The 21234-nt window shown below is 36.5% G+C and overlaps 1 protein-coding gene across 1 annotated transcript in view; it reads right to left on the bottom strand.

Moving 5' to 3' along the window:
- Positions 1 to 21234, bottom strand: part of mettl24 (methyltransferase like 24) — a 49360-nt gene that overhangs the window by 22048 nt on the left and 6078 nt on the right. Inside the window, exon 2 of the mRNA XM_015376767.1 lies at positions 1360 to 1458. Coding sequence (XP_015232253.1) covers positions 1360 to 1458 — 99 coding nt within the window. The remainder of the gene's footprint in view (positions 1 to 1359; positions 1459 to 21234) is intronic.

Genomic DNA, 21234 nt, shown 5'->3' with positions numbered 1-21234 from the left:
TTGCTGGCCTGCTAGGAAGTTTATTGGTCGTGGCCGTGAATGCAGGGAGGATTCATCACACTCACCTTCTCGCCCACTCTATGATGGGGATAAAGTCTGTAGGAGTACTGACCATTTCCTCCTGTGAACCCCCTATTATACCAGAACGCTGCCAATATGCCATTAAACAGTAGCTGTAAGTTAGAAATACATTCAGGGGTTGTCTGGAACGCATCAAATATGTTAATATGCATTGGAAATAAGTTCTTGATAAGTTATGCATAAGTTATGCACAAGTTACTTATAGGTTTTGGATTAAGCTACACTCTAGACTTATGAGTAGCTTACACTTAACATATGTTAACAATCAGATAACTTACCTGTAACTTATTCCCCACGTATGGCATACCCTGGCATACGTTGGGGCATACATGCTTGCCGTATTTCCACGTGTGCCAACGTGTGTCAGTGTACTTCAAAGTGCTTCAGCTTTCTTATAACTTCTACAAAAAAATCGTCAAGGTGTGGCAGGGGCTTTACCAGAAACCTCATGGGAACTTCTTTGACAAGTTACCATCTTATTACCAAAATAAATCTTCTTTCATGATGATGCAAAGTTAAATTTGACAGTGTTGCCATTAGTTATAAAACTGAGAATTGAAAAAGCTTCCTGGATGAGAAGTAAAACGTCTTCAAACTTGGAAGTCCAGTCTAAGTCCAGTGTTTTTTGTTTTTTTTTTACTTTTTTGGAATGACTGTACCCTGGATGACTGAGAATCTTCACCAGCATAAGTAAAATAAATATAAGGAAGTTATCATCCAGAATTATAGAAAAATGATCCATTAATAGGGTAGTGCATTATTCAGTATAAAGTTTAAAGCATCCGTCCTTAACATTTTCTCCTACATTACTTTTACTTTTTTACTTTGAGTAGTTTTAAAAATGGTACATTTGCACTTTTAATTGAGTAAAAAGCTTAAGTTGATACACTAACTTTCACAAAAGTGTTTTTTAAACACTGTTTTGATACTTCAACTTGAACAATAAACCAAAATACTTTTCACACCTCTGTTTAGAGGTAAAAGATTTAGAGTATAAAGTTAGACAAGTAGGAACCTTTAGGCCTATCAATTATGCCTTTTATTTTTTATAAGCTCAAATATGAGAACTGCCACATTTATTGTGTCTTGAACATGTACTTTACAGATGATCTTATGGTATTTTAATAGTAAGGTCTTCATTTCCTGCTTACAGAGCTTCCTCTAGTTGTCATTTTTCACAATTACTGGGGGGTCTAAGATGTATAAAACAAAATTAAAACAGCTTTATCCAAGAGAAAATTATTTTAGGCAGCAGTAATTCTGTTAACAGTGACTCACCTGTGGGGTTGTGATATAGCTGAGGAACCTTTTAGCTTCATCCTCCAGAGAGTGATTCTCACTGGCCCAGGGCTGTAGATTTATATGCCAACGCAAAGCCTGAAGTTAAACACAAACATGATGTGGGAAAGAGGAAGGAGGGGTGCAGCAAACAAAAATTACATAACCTGAAAGTGGGCCACTCTCAAGAACTTTACTGCAAGTAAGGCTTGACTCTTTCAGGTACCATAACCCACTTGTGTGAATGTACTGATAGAAATGGGTCACAGTGTGCTCTGTGAGGACGCAGAGCTACTTAAGTGACAAATCTGTACCTTTTGTTCCAAAAGGCTTGCTTGACATTTCTTGGTGTTTTGAGTCCTTTCACTTTTTCCCATTTTGTCAGATTCTATCCACAGACGTCAAAGTATTTTTGGGGGAATGTTTGAAAAAAAAACAACAACCAAAAAACATCAAAGTAGTGCACATTTAGAAGCGAAAGGAAAATTATATTGTTCTGGTCTCAAAAGTGTGAGAGGATTTTTAGTCGCTAATCCAATGTGGATACCTTCTACAACAGGATTAAATTCTAGTCCTTGAGGACCGGCGTAGTCCACCTATTAGGGCTCTGCTTCAACACACCTGAGGCTTGTTTATACATCATTATCAGGACTGGAGAACTTGATTGCATACTGAGGACATAATTCAGCCATTGGATTCAGTTACGGATGCAGAGAAACATCTAACTGCAATACAATGGACCTCCAGGACCTACATTAAGGAGCCTTGTTAATTCCTTTGGTCCATCACTTTCAAGCCTTGCATTACATTTTCACACTGAAATGTTTTTTCTTATTCTTCCTAAAATATGTGTCTGTCAAATTTGCAGGTGAACGTCCTTTTCTTCTAATTTAGTTTTAGGTGACAGGGATTTCTTACACGCAACATGCTTTGATCTAAGCCATTCCGCTGTAGCTCTGCTAGTATATTTAGGGTTATTGTCCTACTTAATAGTGATCCTCTATCCCATTTTCAAGTCTTGTGCAGCCTTGAGCAGGTCTTGCATGATTGCAATATGTTAAGGCTGTTTGGAAGTTGGATAAAAATCATACAGATAGTTCACCAGATGGCCTTGGAAAAATCCTTTCAGGAAAGTGTTGTTGCTGCTCAATGCTGCAGTTATCACATTTCAGAAAACTGGCAGTGATCCTCTTCACGGCCTGCTTCACTTCTACTGGAATGTGTCTGTTTATGATTAAAGCAGAGGCTGTGTAGCGGCGAACAGAGAAGGAGCGAGTTGTGATGATGTATTAGATGCTTGCACAATCATTTTCATGGCCAAATGTGCATTAGCAGCAGTGGTATAAATTATTACTCCATTTTCTGTTTGCAGCCTTCCCCCTTTCTTCAACCGTGATGTTTAGCTACTGCAGCCTGTTTTCAAGCATTATATACACCTTGAAATGATTATCCTTGGGATGTCGCTGATGATATATTTAGTTTTTCCGTTATGGTCAACATCCTATGTAGGCTTTTGCCATGTAAGGTGAATAACTGTCTGTTGGGAATTGACTTTAATGTTTCTGAGGGTTCTCAGTAAAAAAAGTGGCATGACTCTTTGATCTATAGTTACCTAGAGTACATTGAAACTCAGTGCTCTTTGCAGATACATTATCTGACAGCACCATATGTGTCATTTCTTCCTCCAGTGGTGCTGATCTGGAATCTGCCATCACACAGATCCAGCTGCTACAGAATTAATGACTACAGAACCCAAGCAGCCTTTCAGTTTTTTTGGCATTTGGACTTAAGCTGTTTTCCAGACAGCATATCTGAAGGTTTACCACTTGTCAACTCATCTCTTCCCTGGATTTCAATCTTTACCTTTGTGCCTTCTCACAACAAATTTTAACTTCTTTCCTTTTTTAGCTTCTATAGAAAAGGGGATTATCATTAACTGCACAAATATAAGAAAAAAGAAATTGTTGAGGAAAGAAATATTATATGAAAGATATTTAATTGAAAAGAAAATGCAGATATCTTTTATAGATGTCGAGGCGCAGAAAGAAGGACCCAGAATTAAGGCAAGACAGACAATGTAATAACTATTTAGACAAGCGGGTATGCAGAAGCAGCAGCAAGGTCCGCTAGGGGGAGTGTTGGCTGGTGGTTAGAGCAGTGTGCTTGTGCTCTGCGACAGTAGCAAGTACCCAGTTTGATCCCCACAGACTGCCACTCTGGGTTCCTGAGCAAGACGCTTAATCCCACACTGCTCCCCCGGCGCCGCACAATGGCAGCACACTGCTCCCCAAGGGGATGGGTTAAAAGCAGAGATAAATTTCTCCAATGTGAGATCAATAAAGTTAAATTATTATTCAATTATTATTATTAGGGCGTCTAAGAAAGGAAAATCTATAAGAGAGAACGCAGGTAAGTGACCACGATAATCTGACGCAGGATGAAATCAGAACGCGTCAGCAAAAATCATTACAAAAGATTTCTTGAGATATAACTCGTGTGGTGCTTATTTATTTTATTCTTAGATTACACAAAGACCTCCGATCTGACTTTTCAATGAAATAACATATGGCCAGCACTTATTTAGTGCCAAGTAAGGGGCTTAAAAAGCGCTTTTTATAAAACTTGGGTCCCATGATTAGGTTTTTAGGGTTTTACTGAGTTTTTCACATTTTGTGACCTGTTTTAATAATTAACTTGTTTGGACAGCCCACAATCCTGTTGGTGTCTGTCACTTTAGCACTGTTTCTTTTTTTTGGAATTGCTGATTTGAAGTTCTGATGTCTCTAAAATTTACTAAAAATCTATATAAATCTCACTTCAAAATTCAGGAGCATCAAATTTTTTAACATATTATGGCTTACCTCTTCTAGAATTTCACTATGAGATTTTCATCACGTACACCTGAAGCTTAAAGACAAAATTTCAATGTAGTTTCCACAGAATTATTGATGGTTTATTCTATTTGGAAATCTTACCATTTAGTCATGTGTCCTAATATCCTAAAAAATATAAAGACATCTTATCATTTAGGCAAAAAAAAGAAAACTATCAATGATAAGCTTAAAATGCTCCCCCTGGTTAAAACTGTGTTTTTTGTGTATTAAATCCCTGATTACTTATTATTACTAAGCCATTATTTCAAATTTAGTGGGATGTTGTTTTTTTTCAGGTATTTTCAGCTCTACACCTGCTGCACACATAGCCAACACTAATAATGCAAATGTGTGTGCCCTCTTAAGTGAAATTAGGGAACAAATTTGACTAGAATCTATATTTGTTTAACCACCTGTTGGGTTTGTTAAAAAGAAAACAAAAACTGTGAGGATAATGAACAGGATTCAGGGATTCTGTTTTATCAAAGAAGCCAAATCGGTTTGACCAAAAATACTGATTGATGAAACTGTTTTAGTTATCATTTCTTTTCACTGACACTGAATGCCTGCTATTTTTTTGTTTTATTCTCTACAAAATATAGACCTGGCATGGCTGAAACTCTGACAAATAGACCCTGCCAAAAACAGGAAATATGAACCACTGACTCCAAACAGCGTATTAAAACGAGACTGAGAGAACAGTTGTACAGATGGGGAGTTCATGCGTAGGTAGACAACTAACATCCACCTGTCTGCTTTAGGAACCTAAGAAAACTCTCAGGGCTCTCCAATTCTGAGCTGCCCTTTTCATCTGAGTCCTCCCTTAGCTGCATGGCTGTCAAGTTCGATACATCACCAGAGGACAAGGTTGGGTCTCAGCTACTGATCAGAGAGCTAGTTTCTGGGACAAAGGACTCTCTGGGAGGGTGTAATATAGGGTAAGACATATTTCAGCAAGTACTAGCAGCAAAAATGACAAAAAAGATTTTCCTCTGAGTTTTCTCAGTCTTTACTCTTGGCTATCTAATTATTTTTTTTATCTTAAAAACAATTACTCAAAATAGGTTTTACATTCAAGTAATTATACTAAAAAGTGTTCTGCATAGACTTTAAATATCATTCCCCTCATGTCATGTTATAAGTGGAAAATCTAATCCTGTATTTAGATAACTTGATAACTACATCTTACTGCATATTTGCTAACATTTTGTCCAGACATGTATTGGATTGCTTATGAGCTTCCACTGAAGGCAAAATCATCATAAAGCTGTGATAGGATTGACCTTATGACCCTTTGTTCATTCACACAACAAGTCATCAGCACCTTCAGGATGGGAGCTGCGAGCAGAGTTATCTACTTAAAAGCTGTTATCGATCAACTAAGGTGCAAAAAACCATTTGCACTTGGAACGTAAATTAAATATCTAAAGGCCACCTAAAATACAATACCATGCATCAATGTAAGTTTGCATAAATATTGGTAAAAAACAATAAGAAGGCTACTAGGTATCTTGGTAGTGAGCTGATTGTGCTTTAAATTAAACTTTTATGAACTGAAGGAAGACATGTTAAAGTTAATGCATTAAGAAGACATTGAGAAGAACTGAAACATCTAAAATATCATTTGAGGGGCTGGTAAGAAATTGAGCTGGTGGATCGAGGTGAGTAAGAGAACCAAAAACAGAAAGATGAGCCATTTCTATTAGATTATGTTCATTAGTGTAAGTACTAACTATAGTACTAGGACTTTGCAAGGTGCCTTGCGTAAGAAATTATTGCTCTCTTTTTTTTTTTCCTGACTATCTAACAGGAAATAGAGCTTAATGGTAAAGCTGAGGTAAACTGGATGTTTCATTTTATTAGCTGTGTGGTATGGAATGCAGTCATATTCATTCCCTTTGAGTCAGTTGGCACATAGGCCTCTTTTATTCAGTTACAATGGCCATAGCTCTGAATGTTTCCAAAATATTTGCTCATTTTTCTTTTTAAAGTATCTCTCTCAGATTGGATGGTCTATAAACACTGACTGAAAGCTTTGCAACAAACTGGATAAATATGCTACAGTCTAAATGGTTCCATTTTAGCTTTGGCTGTACAGGGACTTTTGCAGTGTCTAACTGATTTTCAACCAGACATGGTAAATCCAGTTTGTAGAGCAGAAATTGGAAGAGAAAATAAGTACAAGACGTGTCTTTCTGTTAGATTTCTAAAATATTTTTCATCTGCCTTCTCTTATCCTTAGCTCAAAATACTTATTTTTATTGTAGCTGAGTTATCCCTTCTCTGGATCTGGTTTTATACATTTTGGGGGGGGAAAAATCTCACAACAAAAAAAAAATATTCTAGGGTTTTGGAGGTTGATAAAATCTTCTATTTATCTATATAACAGTAAAATTTTCCTGCCAATACCTAGTTATTCATGTAGATTCTTTTTATTAAACCATATATTTGATTGCATAATCTGCATAATCTCTAACCTTGTACAGTGGGCTACTACATCTATTATCTTCTGAAATATAAAACAAATATGGAATATGCCTTTCAGCAAGGATTGCATGTTTGAATGAAGCTGTTTTTGGATGTGTGCCTCAGAGCCTTGGTGTGCAAAAGGTGTGAGCAGCTAGGCCAAGCATGAATAATACTCCAGAGAGAGAGGGACGGATGAGTGAACATGAGATGGCCGGGTAAAACAAGAGAGAACTGTTTGCCTCAACAGAAGAGGCAGCTAAAAAAGGAGAGAAAGAGGTGGGAGGTGGGGTTAAAAATAAATAAGACACAGATGAATACAGAAATGTTGTGAATAGCGAGAATGCCGTAGTTGAATACGGATTTTAACTAATAAAAACAAAGTAATTATGTAACTCTAATGTGGGATTTGGAACTTTGGGCGAACTGTGATTAATGATTGAGTAAACAATTTGTTATGATTATGTGATGGACCAGGCCACAGGTGAGTTGTGTTTGCCAGGTTTGGAAGAATAACATCAGTTCTGCCAGGTCTGTTCTGTCCAGTGGTACAGGGCCAAAAACAGTGAAGTCTCAGACTCCAGCTAGTTTTTGGCAAATATCTGCTCCCATCACTGTCCAGATGCTTTTATAAAACATGGTCAAGCTGTGCAGTTAGAACAGCAGTCTGCAACCTAATCATCAAAAGAGCAGCTCTTGGCCCAATCAAAGTCTGTCTAAAGAGAGGGAACCTACCTGACTCATACTAGACACACAGGAAAGCATCCGTTCCAGAGGGGCAAGCAAATTGGAAAATATTCTTTTTACACAGCATGGCTTCTTTTTTAATTCTAAAAGCTAAAATCGGATTCTGAAAAACTTTATTCACATAGTTTATTAATTTGTACAATTAAAGCAATAATCAACTGCTAAACAGTACTTGGCTGCAACAGTTGATGTTATTTGACACAAAACCATCAAATACTCTTAAATCCATGGCCCATAAAGATTTAAACTGGTACTCCTGTGACTTCATTTACAAGCTAGCGATTTGGCAGCACTATGGCTAGGTCATATTTAAACAGGAGTAACAGTGGAAACAGTTCTGCTTGTGCATCTCTTTTCTATTTCTTTGTTTCTCTGTATTGTGGCTAACAAAAAAAAAAAAACAAGTAAAATGTTAATGTCTGAGATAAGTTGCAAAATATCTAAGTAAACTAAAATCAAACAAGCCTTAAGCCCCTACCACACCTTGACATTTTAGCCAGCATATGCCTGAAATCTGAAAAATCTGACCCGTAAAGTCAGTTTTTTTTTTTATTATGAGCACGCTAAAGCATGCTCAAGCACGTCGACATACGGCAAGTACGGCAATTGGCATTGACGTATACCAGCATATGCTCATACATCGGGCATAAGTTACAGGTAAGTTATTTGATCGTTGACATACATTAAGTGTAAGTTACTCATAAGGTTTGGTGTCTAGCTTATCCAAAACCTATTAGTAACTTGTGCATAACTTATGCGTAACGTATCAAGAACTAATACATATTACTGTATTTGACCTGTTTCAGACGACCGCTGAATGTGTTTCTAACTTACAGCTACTGTTTAATGCAATATTGGCAGCATGTTTTTTTAGTGAGCAATCTATATTTCAATTTCCCATTGTTTCAATATTTAAATCTGCACTGTCTGTTAGAAATCCCAACATGTTGAAAAACAGATTTGAGTCACAGCTTGTGCCAAGATTCCAAGGAGAGTGCTGCTTGTCTCCCCCAAGCTCTGCCATCTCATGTCGGAGTTTACCCTGGAGGCTGAGGTTCTCATCCCTTAGTGTCCCTGGCCTGAATGCTGGATAGCACCTCTCGTGGGGATTCTATAACTCTATTGGGGGACTTCAATGGCCATGTCGGAAATTACAGTGACACCTGGGGCAGAGTGATCAGGAGAAACTGACCCTGAGCTCTGAACCCAAGAGGTGTTTCATTATTAGACTTCTGTGCAGGTCATAGATTACCAATATTAAACACCATGTACCCTATAGGCATAACAATATTCATCAGTGCACTTGGCACCAAGACACTGTATGTTGGAGTTTGATGACTGTCTTTGTAGTTGATTGGGGCTAGGTTTAGCTTGGATATAAGAAGCTCTCGATGGTCAAATAAAAAAAAAACAGGTTCTGCAATTCAATCAGAGTAATGGGTGAGCAGATCCAGGGAGGAGGCTTGAATCGGTGATCAGAGATATTTAAGCAGGATAAAAACCATGTAGACAGATTCAGGAAAACAAATCAGAAGGGCTAATGCTTGAGGCCGGTAGTCAATAGTCAGAATCAGGGTCATGGTTCAAAATAGAGAAGAGGTGAGAGAATCCAGTAGAAGGGGAAACTAGGAAACAGAACAAGATGTTATCAGGCAGGCTGGCAAAGCAAGGAATGAATGTTGGCTATGTATTTACATGGTGGCTTTCAAAAATCTGGAACTAACTAAATAACCAGCAGAGGCACAGCCAAGAGTGGAGGTGAGTTTTGTATTGGAGTTGATGTGGTAATCACAGGTGAAATAAATGAGAAATTAGCTTGGCAGTGAGGAGCAGGGCAAAATGTAAAGGACAGTGATCAGTCAGGCAAGAATAACAACATTTTTTTGTATTTCTAAATTATCCATTTACAAAGTTGATCTTGGCACCTAATGCTGGGTTTGGCTCTTTTTCTCAAATCTACTTTGCTCCGCCGTGTGCTCATTGTGTCAAATCTGATCCACCTGTTCCTGCTTCTATTTAAGCTACCTGTTCCCAGACATTGGTGCCAAATTATTCAAGCCCAGTCGGAGATTAATTCTAGTTTACCCTGTGCCCTTAGATGTAAATGTGTAGGGTTGTTTGCCCGAGATTTACTGGGGACCTGCCCAGGGTGTAATCCTGACCTTTTACCCAGAGACTGTTGGAGGTACACACTAGCCTCTTTGATCCTGACATTTTAGTAGCAGGAGATAGAAGGATGGATGGATGGAGGGATATCAAAGACCTTTAAAAAAAGACAAATTTCCTCTACTGAAAAATGCTCACTATCATGCAAAGAAGTGTTTTGCAATGTCTATATCCCTTATGTTTTTGTCATAAAATATATGACATTTTAGATTTTAGCTTATGTCAAAATATAGGAATCACATTTTTTTTCTTTTGCATATCTAGTTTTCCACATTGTGTTTTAAATAGTTGATCAAAACCAGATCATGATAATTTTTCATTTAAAGCTGATATAGATGTCTTAGTTGTCAGTTCTGTGTCTTTTGTTTCATTTCCTCGCCCAAGAGCACACAATGAATAATTATACCAAATATCAGCTTTCTAAGATCCATTTTTATGACTAATATAGGTATTTTGTAGACTGGCTGTCAGATGAGATGTGATTCAGCTTTGTGTAACATCATCCCTGTTTAGACCATCCACTCTCACTGTTTCTAATTGAATCAAGAAGATGGTGGGGTGTAACAGAATCAAACCGGAGGCCTATAATACCCTCTTTTTCTAATAAAGGAAGTAATCTAAATAAGAGTTCCTCTAAAGAAAAGAGAAATGCTTAGAAGGAATGAAGAGGTGTATGAAGTGTAGACAAGATGGAATGAACAAAGTGAGATAGAAGTACAGAAATTTATGGTGTGGTCAAAGGAGAAAGAGATATTCATTTTTCTTGTGCTAGTTTTCTCTCAAAATCCATGTTAAGTATTGTTCAACAGCAAGTCTAAATGGCAGAAACTGAAGTAGTTTTTCATATTTTCTTTTATGGTTACCTAATTCTGATCGGTTCCTAATTATCACTAATCTCCTCTACCTGCTCGTTCTGCTTTATATTCGGTTTAGCGCAGCTATCGGGGCCAGATCATTGTTTGATTTTTTTTTTTGGGTTTATTTTGTTGGTTTGAGTTATTCCTTGATTCATGTTTCCATCCAGTGGGTTGAGAGGTTTTCAGTATTTGTCTTGTCATCTACTGATTGTGTCCTGGCTCCAGGTGAAGACCATTTTAAAGTTTTGCAGTTATCTTGGTACCATGTCTCATCTCTGTCCCTCAACGACTGAGCCTGGTGGTCTGCATCTGTGCATGTCTGTCTGAGCTTGTTGCTCGACACATGGAACTTCAGTTCTGTGGATTCCTGGAAACCTGGATCTGTCTGTTCCTGTGTGGAGCGGAACCCCTGACCAGGCGTACTTCTGGATTCCAGAACTTTTCCTGTCTAATCTGTTTTCCTTGACCTGGATCAGATTCCTGCCTGCTCACTGAGGTTGCTACATCAGAGACACTCTGGGCGGCTCTGCGCCGCAGCTCGTTTGGCTGTCCATAGTCTGGGTCCTACTTTCCTCTGAGAGGATGGACTGAACTGTTTAACCAGATTGTCGGTGATTGAGCGTACCATTTTATTACAGAATGATTCAGGAGACCCACTGTTATTCCAAATAACTGCTTTGGTTCTGGTTCTATAACCTGTAACAGGTTGAATTTGATGTAATTCCCAGATCTGTGTTCCTATGTGTTACACAAATCAAAGAAAATATGAATACGAAAACCTCATATGTAAAAACATACATATTTACACTTTTAAGACAATTATGCATGTTAGTTTTAAATACCAAAAAGTAAAACCACTATATCAGCCTTTGGCTTTAAAAGACAGTTCATGTCAGATCACAGAGACTTTGTTCATAAGTACAATCATATAGATGTAGTGAGACAAAGTCAATTGTAATTATCATATAACCAGTCAAATACTCATACAGGAGGTCAAATACTCATACAGGAGATCCAAAAGTTTGATAAAAAATTGCCACCTAAAACACCTTTTATAACCTCAGTTGATCTAATATGAATCTGATTTTCTTGGCTAGCATCTTTTGTGACATATGGGGGCCTTATTGTTACCACTGTGCATCCCTCTATACAAAGCTTCTGCTCAAGTGTTTGCTCGGCTTCCTGGAAAATATCCCAGTTAGGAGAGCTGTCTTTGATGCCTTGTTGGGAATAGCAGAGTGAGCATACTGAGCACCATATGACACTTAGTTCCTGAGATGGAGCTGCAAACAAAGAACAAGTCACAGACTGACATCCAGAAAGAACAGAGAAATGTAAAGTCAATGTATGGACTCAATTTGATACAGTTTAAACTTTTGTCTGACAGCATATCTTGCATATTTTTACAGTATTATTGCTGCAATTGTAAATAAAAACTAAAAGCAGTAGGGGTGGTGTTCAGTAAGTCATTATATAAGACGTTCATGTAATTAGTGTCAAGCTGTGGTATTTTTACCAGCACTCAGCTTGTGTTTTCCCACCATATGTTAATTATTCTCATCGTTGCTGACTGTCAGTCCAAATACGTAAATGGAACAGATATAGAGTGTGAATTAGATACATATAATTTATTTTCCAAAAAAAGACAAAGCATTGATAAACCCTTAATAACCATTGATGTTTTAAGAGCTTACCATTTCCTTTGGTTTAAATAAAATTGTGATATAGGTATCAAAGCCTGGCTTTGTATTAGATATTTGCTCATTTGTAATAGTAGTTTTCTTAGATGCAGCTGTGTGTTTTACCCTGGATTGATGACAATTGACTTTATTTCATTTGATCCTCTTATTTTGGAGAGAGAGTCTAGACAGCTGCAAATACTCTACTACCACCACCACACTTTACCATCCACTTGTCGAAATAATTACATTTTAAAAATTTCACGCAGTTGACACATGTTTTTAATTGATTTTTGGCAGCTTGATGACTGAGCTTTGAAACTTTAGTTGATCTCTTCTTTAAGGTCCAGAAATATATTTCTTTTTGGTCATTTAACCGATAATCTCTAAAATAACTGTGAAGTTGTTTTGGCAATAGAACAGTTTTAATTAAGCTAAATGGGGTGAGGGGGTTAGGGGGGATGGGTTAACCTAAATTAAATGCATATTTAAGCAAGGCTGCTGCAAGATTGCCATTTTTAACATAGTGCACATACAAGGCGGAGCATACTGTGTACAATCATTTGTTGCTTTTTGGGCAACAGCTATTTGATAATGTTATTAATAGTAAGGCAAGGCAAGTTTATTTTTATAGGATAATTCAATACGATGACAATTCAAAGTGCTTTGCATTAATTAAACAATAAAATGTAACAAAAATAAAAACTAATGAAGATAATGCACAATAAAAGCAAGTAGTAAATCAAATAAAACAGTTGGACCAGAACATTAAACTAATAATACCTCAGTTAACAGTTTAACTGCAACAGTCAAAGGCAGCTCTAAACAGATAGATTTTTAACTTTTACTTAAAAGAACTCAGACTTTCAGCACTTTTACAGTCTTTTGTGAGTTTGTTTCAGATTGGTTGATTATAGGAACTAAATGCTTCTTTTACTGCTTCTCCATGTTTGGTTCTAGTTCTGGGTGTACAGAGTACACTAGAACTAGAAGACCTGAGTGGTCTGGGAGCTTGATACACTGACAATAATTTTTTTATTTATTGAGGTGCTGATCCATTCAGCTATTTATAGACTAGCAGAAGGATTTTAAAGTCTATTCTGTGAGCTATAGGGAGCCAGTAAGATAAGGACTTTAGAACCAGTCTCATGTGCTCTATTTTCTTAGTTCTAGTGAGAACACGGGCATCAGCGTTTTGTATAAGTTGCAGCTATCTGATGGACTTTTTAAACAAACTTGTGAAGACACTGTTGCAGTAATCAATTCTACTAAATGCATGTATGAGGTTTTTTTAGATCCTGCTTGGACATTAGTCCTTTAAATGTCTTGGAAATGTTCTTCGGATGATAAAAGGCTGACTTAGTAAGGCTAAGTAGAGGCTGAAATTCACATATATTCTTGAAGAACAGAGTAACTTCTCTCCCCCAGAGCTGCAAGAACAAATTGACATCATTCTATTGCTGCGCAGTTAATTGGGTGTGTTGCAGTGGGAGGGACCTATCAAGATTTCCCAAGGGTTCTGCACTTGAGTTGTTGTGAATAAGGAATTGTCCTTGGTTCAACATGTGTTAGGAGTAGAAAGAATGGGCAAAAGCTGAAAATTAGCAGCTTATCTTAGCATTAGGATGGATCATGTTGTAGGCCCTAAAAACAAAAAACAGTATTGGACAAAAATAATTATGAAACAAGCTACTATATTAAAGAAGTTAAGTATTAGAAGAATGAGACATTTTTAAAGTTTTGAAATGTAATTCATTCTGAAACCAAGATGAAGTATTTATGCTTCAAATACCACTAAGTGTTGGACAGTTTCAAAAATTGTTCCAGTTGTTTCCATACCTTTCTATGGCTGCATTTGTCAAAGTTAAATATTTGGAAAATTATCAATGGCTTAAATAGTTCACCTTATAGATTTCCCTAAGAGAGCATTTTAACATTTGAATGGCTACAGCATCACTTTAATTTCAGTAGTTGTCACGTAAGCTTAAAAATTTTCTAGAAACCTGTTTAAAGTGTTTAAAAGATTGTTAGAGACGAAATATCTTTGTAAAACCTGCAGGTCAAACATAACAGATAATACATTGTAAAACAAAACCTTATTTTAATGGTATGATTAAGCAGAGTTAACATGATTCAGCAGCTGATCTTTTGTATGTTTTTAACAAACGCCCATTGTAAGTGTTATGAGAGGAACTGAAGCCTTCATTTATAGACATCAATGTGCTGTTTCATATTAACAGAGAAGGACATTCAGGACTTTCTGGAATGTTCCAGACAAGGCGGCTATGTCTGAAGGGAGCATTGTTTGATCTGGAATCAAGACCTGACAGTTTAACCCTTCCCGCTTCCCTTTAGTAGAGCAGACATAACCAACAAACTGCTCTTTAATGTGGATTCTGGGATTCAAGTGCTTCTGTTATCCTGCTGGAAACATCTGGCTGTGATTTGCAATTATGAAAAAGCTTCAAGATTTCTGGTTGAGATCGATAGGGATCCTGCTCAGCCTCAGGATTTTACTCTTTGAGTTGTTTTTGTAAACCTTGCAGAGAGAGGGTTGTTGAACTGAAAGCTTCCTTTGTGCTGTGCCTTCCCAAAATAAGTTTGCACAATTTTTTCTAAACTTTGCACAGTCAAAAATTAAGAGTAAAGACTTCCAATACAAAACAAAACTATATACATAAATAATATATTTGTGTAAAATTTATATTTTAACTCTAAGTTAAACAAGGATTAGGTCTGCAATTGCTATGAATAAGATTTTTTTTTTAGTTTACAGTAATTGGATGGAGACTTTGTTTCTGTTTGCTTATGAACCATTTCTCTTTTTTATTTTAAATCATATAACACTGACATTAAGTGAAACAAGGGGGGCCTGCAGTATTTTAACTGGTGTTCTAGGTTTCTTTAGGACCATATAGATGAGTCATCAATATGCTCTTTGTGTAATTTTGCAGTTTAGCCACTCCAGGAGAGATTCGTTGTTTTTTTTTTCATTTTCAGATAATCTCTCACCTTGTGGTTTGTTGATTTTCTGTAGATTGAGAAATGACTTTCTAACCTGATCTAACTAGTAGATGCAATATTGTCTCTCATCATTTCTTAAATATTTGTCAAGAAGCCCCCATAATGTTTTAAAGCCTTTCATGCCCATTTCTTTGCCTGGAGGCAATCACTGGTTTAAACCTCACTTTAGATAACTTCTCAATATAGTAACATACTATAAAACAGAACTTAAGGTTTAACAGATGGAGAAGATTGCTCAGATCATGGCGCTGGGCTCGTTATTGTTGTGGGAAAAAGGAATGAGGGATGAGCCCAGCAAAAGGGTTTCAACAGTTTCATAATGATCAGCAGGGAGACACCCTGTGCGAACAGTACACAACACAGCCATTTTGTTTGTAGAGGAGAGTCATCACTGGGAATTATACATAGAACTACAACAAAACACTTTACCAAGATAATTTACAGCTTGTCTAACTATGTAACATCTGTGACATGCATATTGCCAGTAAAGATCTCTGCTAATGTCCAAAATAACAATTTCTAACTGCTGAGCAACCTGCAGATCCATATATTTTCTAAGAACATCTTTAAATTATGGCATAGTCTCATTTGTTTTATCAGACAAGTTTTATCTCTTGATTTAAACTCTCTGACAATAACCAAGCAACGGTCTAGGTGATTAAAGTGGTTTTAATTTCACATAATGGAGCATGTTGGTTTGGATAGCTTAGCTGCCTGTTTCTTAATAACGGAACTAAACTTAATGATGTTTATTTTGTCTCATGTTAAACTTAGTTTGATCTGTAATGGCAAATGGCTTCGTGCACAACTGTAATACCTCTTATTTAGTCTATTAGATTTGAGTTATTTTCACACTTAGAGACCCACCTATGACCTGTCCTAAAGGGAAAACTCTTTTTCACCAAGATTTCCACCAAGATTGTACAGGCACTGTAACATTATCACTTAATTAGGTAAAATTGGCATTTACTATTATCAATGGACAAAAAAAATATGTATTTTTAAATGACAAAGTGGATATTTTCATTATTTCTTATGTTAAATATTTCAGATTTAGCTTTCCTTTTTAATGAAAGTCAGACCTAACAGCTCAGGGTGTATTGCGGGCAATAAACCTAAGATTTTTGAATGGGGGGTTAGACATGTCAAGCCTTTAAACGATTGATTACTTGTGACTCTCTGGTTCTGCAGTTAAACATGTCTGCCGCTGACTCCAGTCACACCTTTGGGATTACAGAATTCAGCCCCTCTCATTCTTTTCTAACATCCCCTTTCTGCCTTCATCAGTCTTTGTAGAGCCTAGTCTTTAAGGACCCAAAGAAATGGCCACGCTCACTGCAGGGGTTCTGCTAAGTATAAATTCCACAAGCTTACAGAGCAGTCAGGTTGTTTTAAAGAGAAAGCAGCTTATTATAAGGAAACACTGGAGCAATGCAATAAGGCTACTGTGCTTCAAAGGTCCTATATTATGCAAAATGACCTTTATAAACATTTTAAAACAGACATATGTGTCCTGAAGCCTGTGTATTAGGTTAAAAAATGAACAAACCCTTTCGGCAGCCGCTGAAATCAAACACAGCTGCTGTCTGACTAATTTGAGAGGAATTTTTTCTGCTCAAACAGTAAATTTATAGATATATAGATATACATGTATACATTTATAAAACTAGCCACTAACTGAGTTAAATAACAGAGTTTGTTCATCCAGTTTGTCCTCTTAATTGTTATTGAATAAAATAGTTTTTTCTGTTGCTATTACCCAGATTTACTTTTGTCACAAGTTGAAATTATTTTCTATTTTGCTAGTGGGAATCATGTCCATAAATGTGTCCTCCGATCTTAGGCGGTGAAGTCATCATTTCTGTGGGGTGTCACAACTTTTTTGTGTCAGAAACTGGACGGCTGTCTAAAAGGATCCATGGTTCCACTTTGTTTGTGGGTTTGATCTTTGCACTGCCAGTCACGGCCGTTGAAGCTGAATGCATATGACATGCGAATGGTATTCTGCTTCTCTGGGAGAAATCTCCAGGAAGGAGTTAAAGCGGAAAATCCTTGCATCGTCCACACACTTAGAGTACATTTACGGTGAAATAAGACTGAGGACACTGTATGAACTATATAAATAAATATATATATTTCTTTTTGTAAATAACATAATTTAAAGTATTTACTTACCGGTATTGGTTGTAGAGAAGCTGCAAAGTGAATGTATACCTTTGTTTAAAGTGGCAAATGTGAAAATTGGGGCTTAAAATATTTTTTTCTTCTCAGCACTTGCAAGAGGTTGTAAATTGTTTCAAGAAGTTCGGAGTAAACAGTTTCTTGCAGTCTATCGAGGAGTATAATTTCAACTGCAGCTTTATAATAACTATGTTGCTTCTCTCATATTAGTTAAACCATTATGAGAGAACAGAAAGAATCAGTCTTAGATTGGTTAAGAACCATTTTTGTGCATAGGTGGAAAAGTTTTAGAAAATAAATGAACTTAATCTTAAAATAATGTCTGTGAAAGATTAAAATATACTAAAATGCAACCCAGAACAGCACTCCATCTGATGCAAAAATTACCAGAGCTACATCCTTAGCTGTCACAGTTCAGCTTTGCTAATTTATCAATGTATACAGTAACAACTGACCTACTATTGGGCATCTTTGGTATAGAAAAATGAACATCAAAAGATACTTCTCTTTGGTACGTAGCCTTTTTCAGCTAAGATTTCAAAATCTTTAAATTTTGTTCAATTACAACCACTACCTCCAATATTTTCTTAAAGGGTTCTCATGTGACAGAACATGATAAAGAATCAGAATTGTGGTTTGTGAGGGAAATCCTGCTGCAGAGATCCACAGCTCAGTAAGGGCCGTGTGCTGACAGGACAACTATTTGTAATGCACTCCACAAATCTGGTGTTAATGTAAGAAGAAAGCCACGGATGAAAAGAAGTCCCATTAAGGTTTGTCTAAAACCATGAAGATGCTCTAGATCATGCTGTTGAGAAATGACTATGCCTACAGATTTCTGAATACAAGAAATGTATCACTGCAGTCAAAATACATATTTGCAATCCACTACTTATTTAACTGCATCTTCCATTTGAGGAGGTTCATACAGGGTTAACATAAATGAATCAATTTATTTCTATTTTTGCACCTTTTGCACTAATTTAAGCCTGGATTGTTTGTTTTATTTGTTGGTTTTTTCAAGGAAACTTTGTCTAAGCACACAACTAGGGAAAAATGCAATTTATGCAGCAGCAAATGCCCCAAAAAGCTTGGTGGTATTGATTTAAAACAAAAATATCAAAAACATCACTCTACCATTCCGGCTTTATCACTGAGTTATAGGATAGAAGATACACCTCCTTAAATGGCACATGACACCTCATTTAATTTTGGCAAGAAATCCATTATGGATGCCAATAAACATTTATACCTCTACGTTTTAAGGATTTTTTGGGGGGGGTTTCTCTCTTTATCAGTATAAGCCATTTTATTTAGATTTCCTGTTTTTAAGTCTTAGATTTAGATTAGCCTGGATCTTCTAAAAATGGAAAAAAAAACTGAAGGAGGTGCTTTGTGGTCGCAATGTAGGTGTTGAACTAATAAAAATGAGAAAAAGAACATTACATGCACATGCATAATAAAATGTGTTAGATAAGAACTTAAATTTAGACATAAGTGACTCAGAATGTCTGCTCCACTGACGTAAATTAAACCCACCAATTGGCAAAGAGGAAGCTGATCTTCTGACATAAAGGTAGGCTCTGCAGGAGATTGTCAGCATTGAAGCAGTTCTTATTTTAGTTGGCGTGATCACTGCCAGAGCTGCTTTGATCCAGCATGTGCTTTTGGAGAGAAAAGAAGGCTTCAAACAAACGGAATGTCAAATCAAACTGAGGCAAAATTGCCATTCATGGATTTCTAGTAATGAGCTGCAGTGGGAGACTTCCTTGAATGGAGCACAGGAAGAAGTAGTCATAAATGTAGATATTTATTTGGACTAATTTTATGTTATGGAAATAACACAACAAATTTTGTTGTATCTAAAATAAAAATAAAAAAATATCTTAGCCTTCTGCAGTTTTGTTTCTGCTTTATCTTGAATCGTTTGGTCCTGCAGTCTTGCTCCTGCAGAAAGAGAATAAGCGATGCCTTCTCCCAAAAAGATAACAGAAAACTACCAAAAAGTGTCATCTGCTTTTCCTCTAACGCATTTCTCTTCTACGTTTCTCTTCAATTAAACATAGGAATAATACTTTTCATGATTGTAGAGAATGTGTTCTTGTATAACATCAAACTAAGGAGGTCCTCACTCCATCCACATGCGACATTGGACTTAGAAGACATTGAACATTACAGTATGTGTCAATAAGCCTAATCAAACTCTTGTGGAGAAGGAATTTTAGCAGATAGTGAATTAGAAAACCAAATAACAGAAAGCCAAGTGTGCATTCTGGACAATTATTATCCTCATCATATTGTAATTAGTGTCATTATTATGATTAAGATATTTGATCTCCTTTAACTCTTGTTCTTTAACATTGATGCAAATGGTCAGTTAGCAGAATAAAAGAAAAATGTGTCAGTTTCCCCTTGCTTACGATAAATACGCAATCTAAGTAAGGTAACAATTATGAGTTAGGACATATTTTTGGAGTCTAGATGGGATATACTCATAGAGAACACCTGAACTGGGAAACATGGAAACCATTTGTAGAGATGATGAGCAGGGATTAAAACCTAAAATCTTCTTCTTCCAAAACAGCAGTTCCTACAACTTCCTCACCATACAGGGTGAATAATGTTGCCTATTTTTTTTTTTTTTTTTTTGCCGAATTCAAACTTGGAGTTTGTGCTTAAGGTTAATTTGCAGAGAGAATCTCATGTCAGCCCATACCTAATACTGTACAACTTTTTTATATATTTAATCCAATTCCTTATCTTTATGAATTTTTACTGACTTATTTAATGATGAAATACACAAGCATTATTCAACTGCTTTACAGATTTAGGGGCTAGTTTTTTCCTAAAATCTACTTCAGCATCATATATAATACATTGGAAATGTTTGGATGTATTCACAAGAGTCTGTGCACATGGATCTGAACTCCACTAAATGCCACTGAAGAAATTTAAACGAGCATGTCCAGATTCTCTTTTGTCCTTTCAGTAAAATATTCCTCTAGGTCTTAACTTCCCCCATTCAGACAAGGTTGCATCTCAATACCTGCTGGCAGTAAGTAACGGAAGAGCAGACAAGGAAAGCAAATGCTTTTAAATCATGATGTCATGCGGTCACTTCTTGTGACCCTAAAACCCCCACGGCAGCTGCTTCTTTTCAGGATAGTGTTTCGGTCAGGGCAGGAGAAATTCACTGGAGTGTGTAGGCTCCATATTTTCTGAGTGTGTCAGAGTGTGTCTCTTCAACCTTAGCCTTGCAGTCCGTATATAACTGTATTAAAGTCAGCGGCTGAGTCATCGCTGCTTGTTTGATCTGCTCTTCTCTTTTTCATGTCTATTTCTCTTTCTCTCCTATCCTGGCTGTTGTTGTTTGGGCCAATGCATCTCCTTCTTCTAGTCTCCAGTGGTTTAAAAAAAAAAAAAAAACCTCTGTTATGTAAATAATTAAAGAAGATGTGTTTATATTTATTTGGATGCCTGACAGCTTAGAGAATTGATTTCCTTTAGATTGTTTTGTACTACTAAGAACCCCATGGTAGTCTCCTTTAAGCAAACACAATCAGAGTTTATTGTTGACAGCATTTGACAGCCTAGCTTCTCCTGCCATCTTTGGAGGATATGCTTCTGAGTGAGATTTTTAAAATAACTTTATGAAATATTTCTTGCCCCATTTTGAATTGATTTTCAGCTGCTTGTCTGCTGGTGTTTCTTGGGAATTAGTTGCATGTTGTAGATGTTGCTTTGCAGTAATAATGGCCTAATAAATATAAACAATTTGCATAAGCCCCCTGGGCTTTGGTTGTGCTATAACAGCTTATATATATATATATATATATATATATATATATATATATATATATATATATATATATATATATGTAA

Source organism: Cyprinodon variegatus, unplaced genomic scaffold, assembly GCF_000732505.1.
Source record: "Cyprinodon variegatus isolate N-32 unplaced genomic scaffold, C_variegatus-1.0 Scaffold141, whole genome shotgun sequence".
Lineage (NCBI taxonomy): Eukaryota > Metazoa > Chordata > Actinopteri > Cyprinodontiformes > Cyprinodontidae > Cyprinodon > Cyprinodon variegatus.
This window is presented reverse-complemented; position numbering and strand designations above follow the sequence as displayed.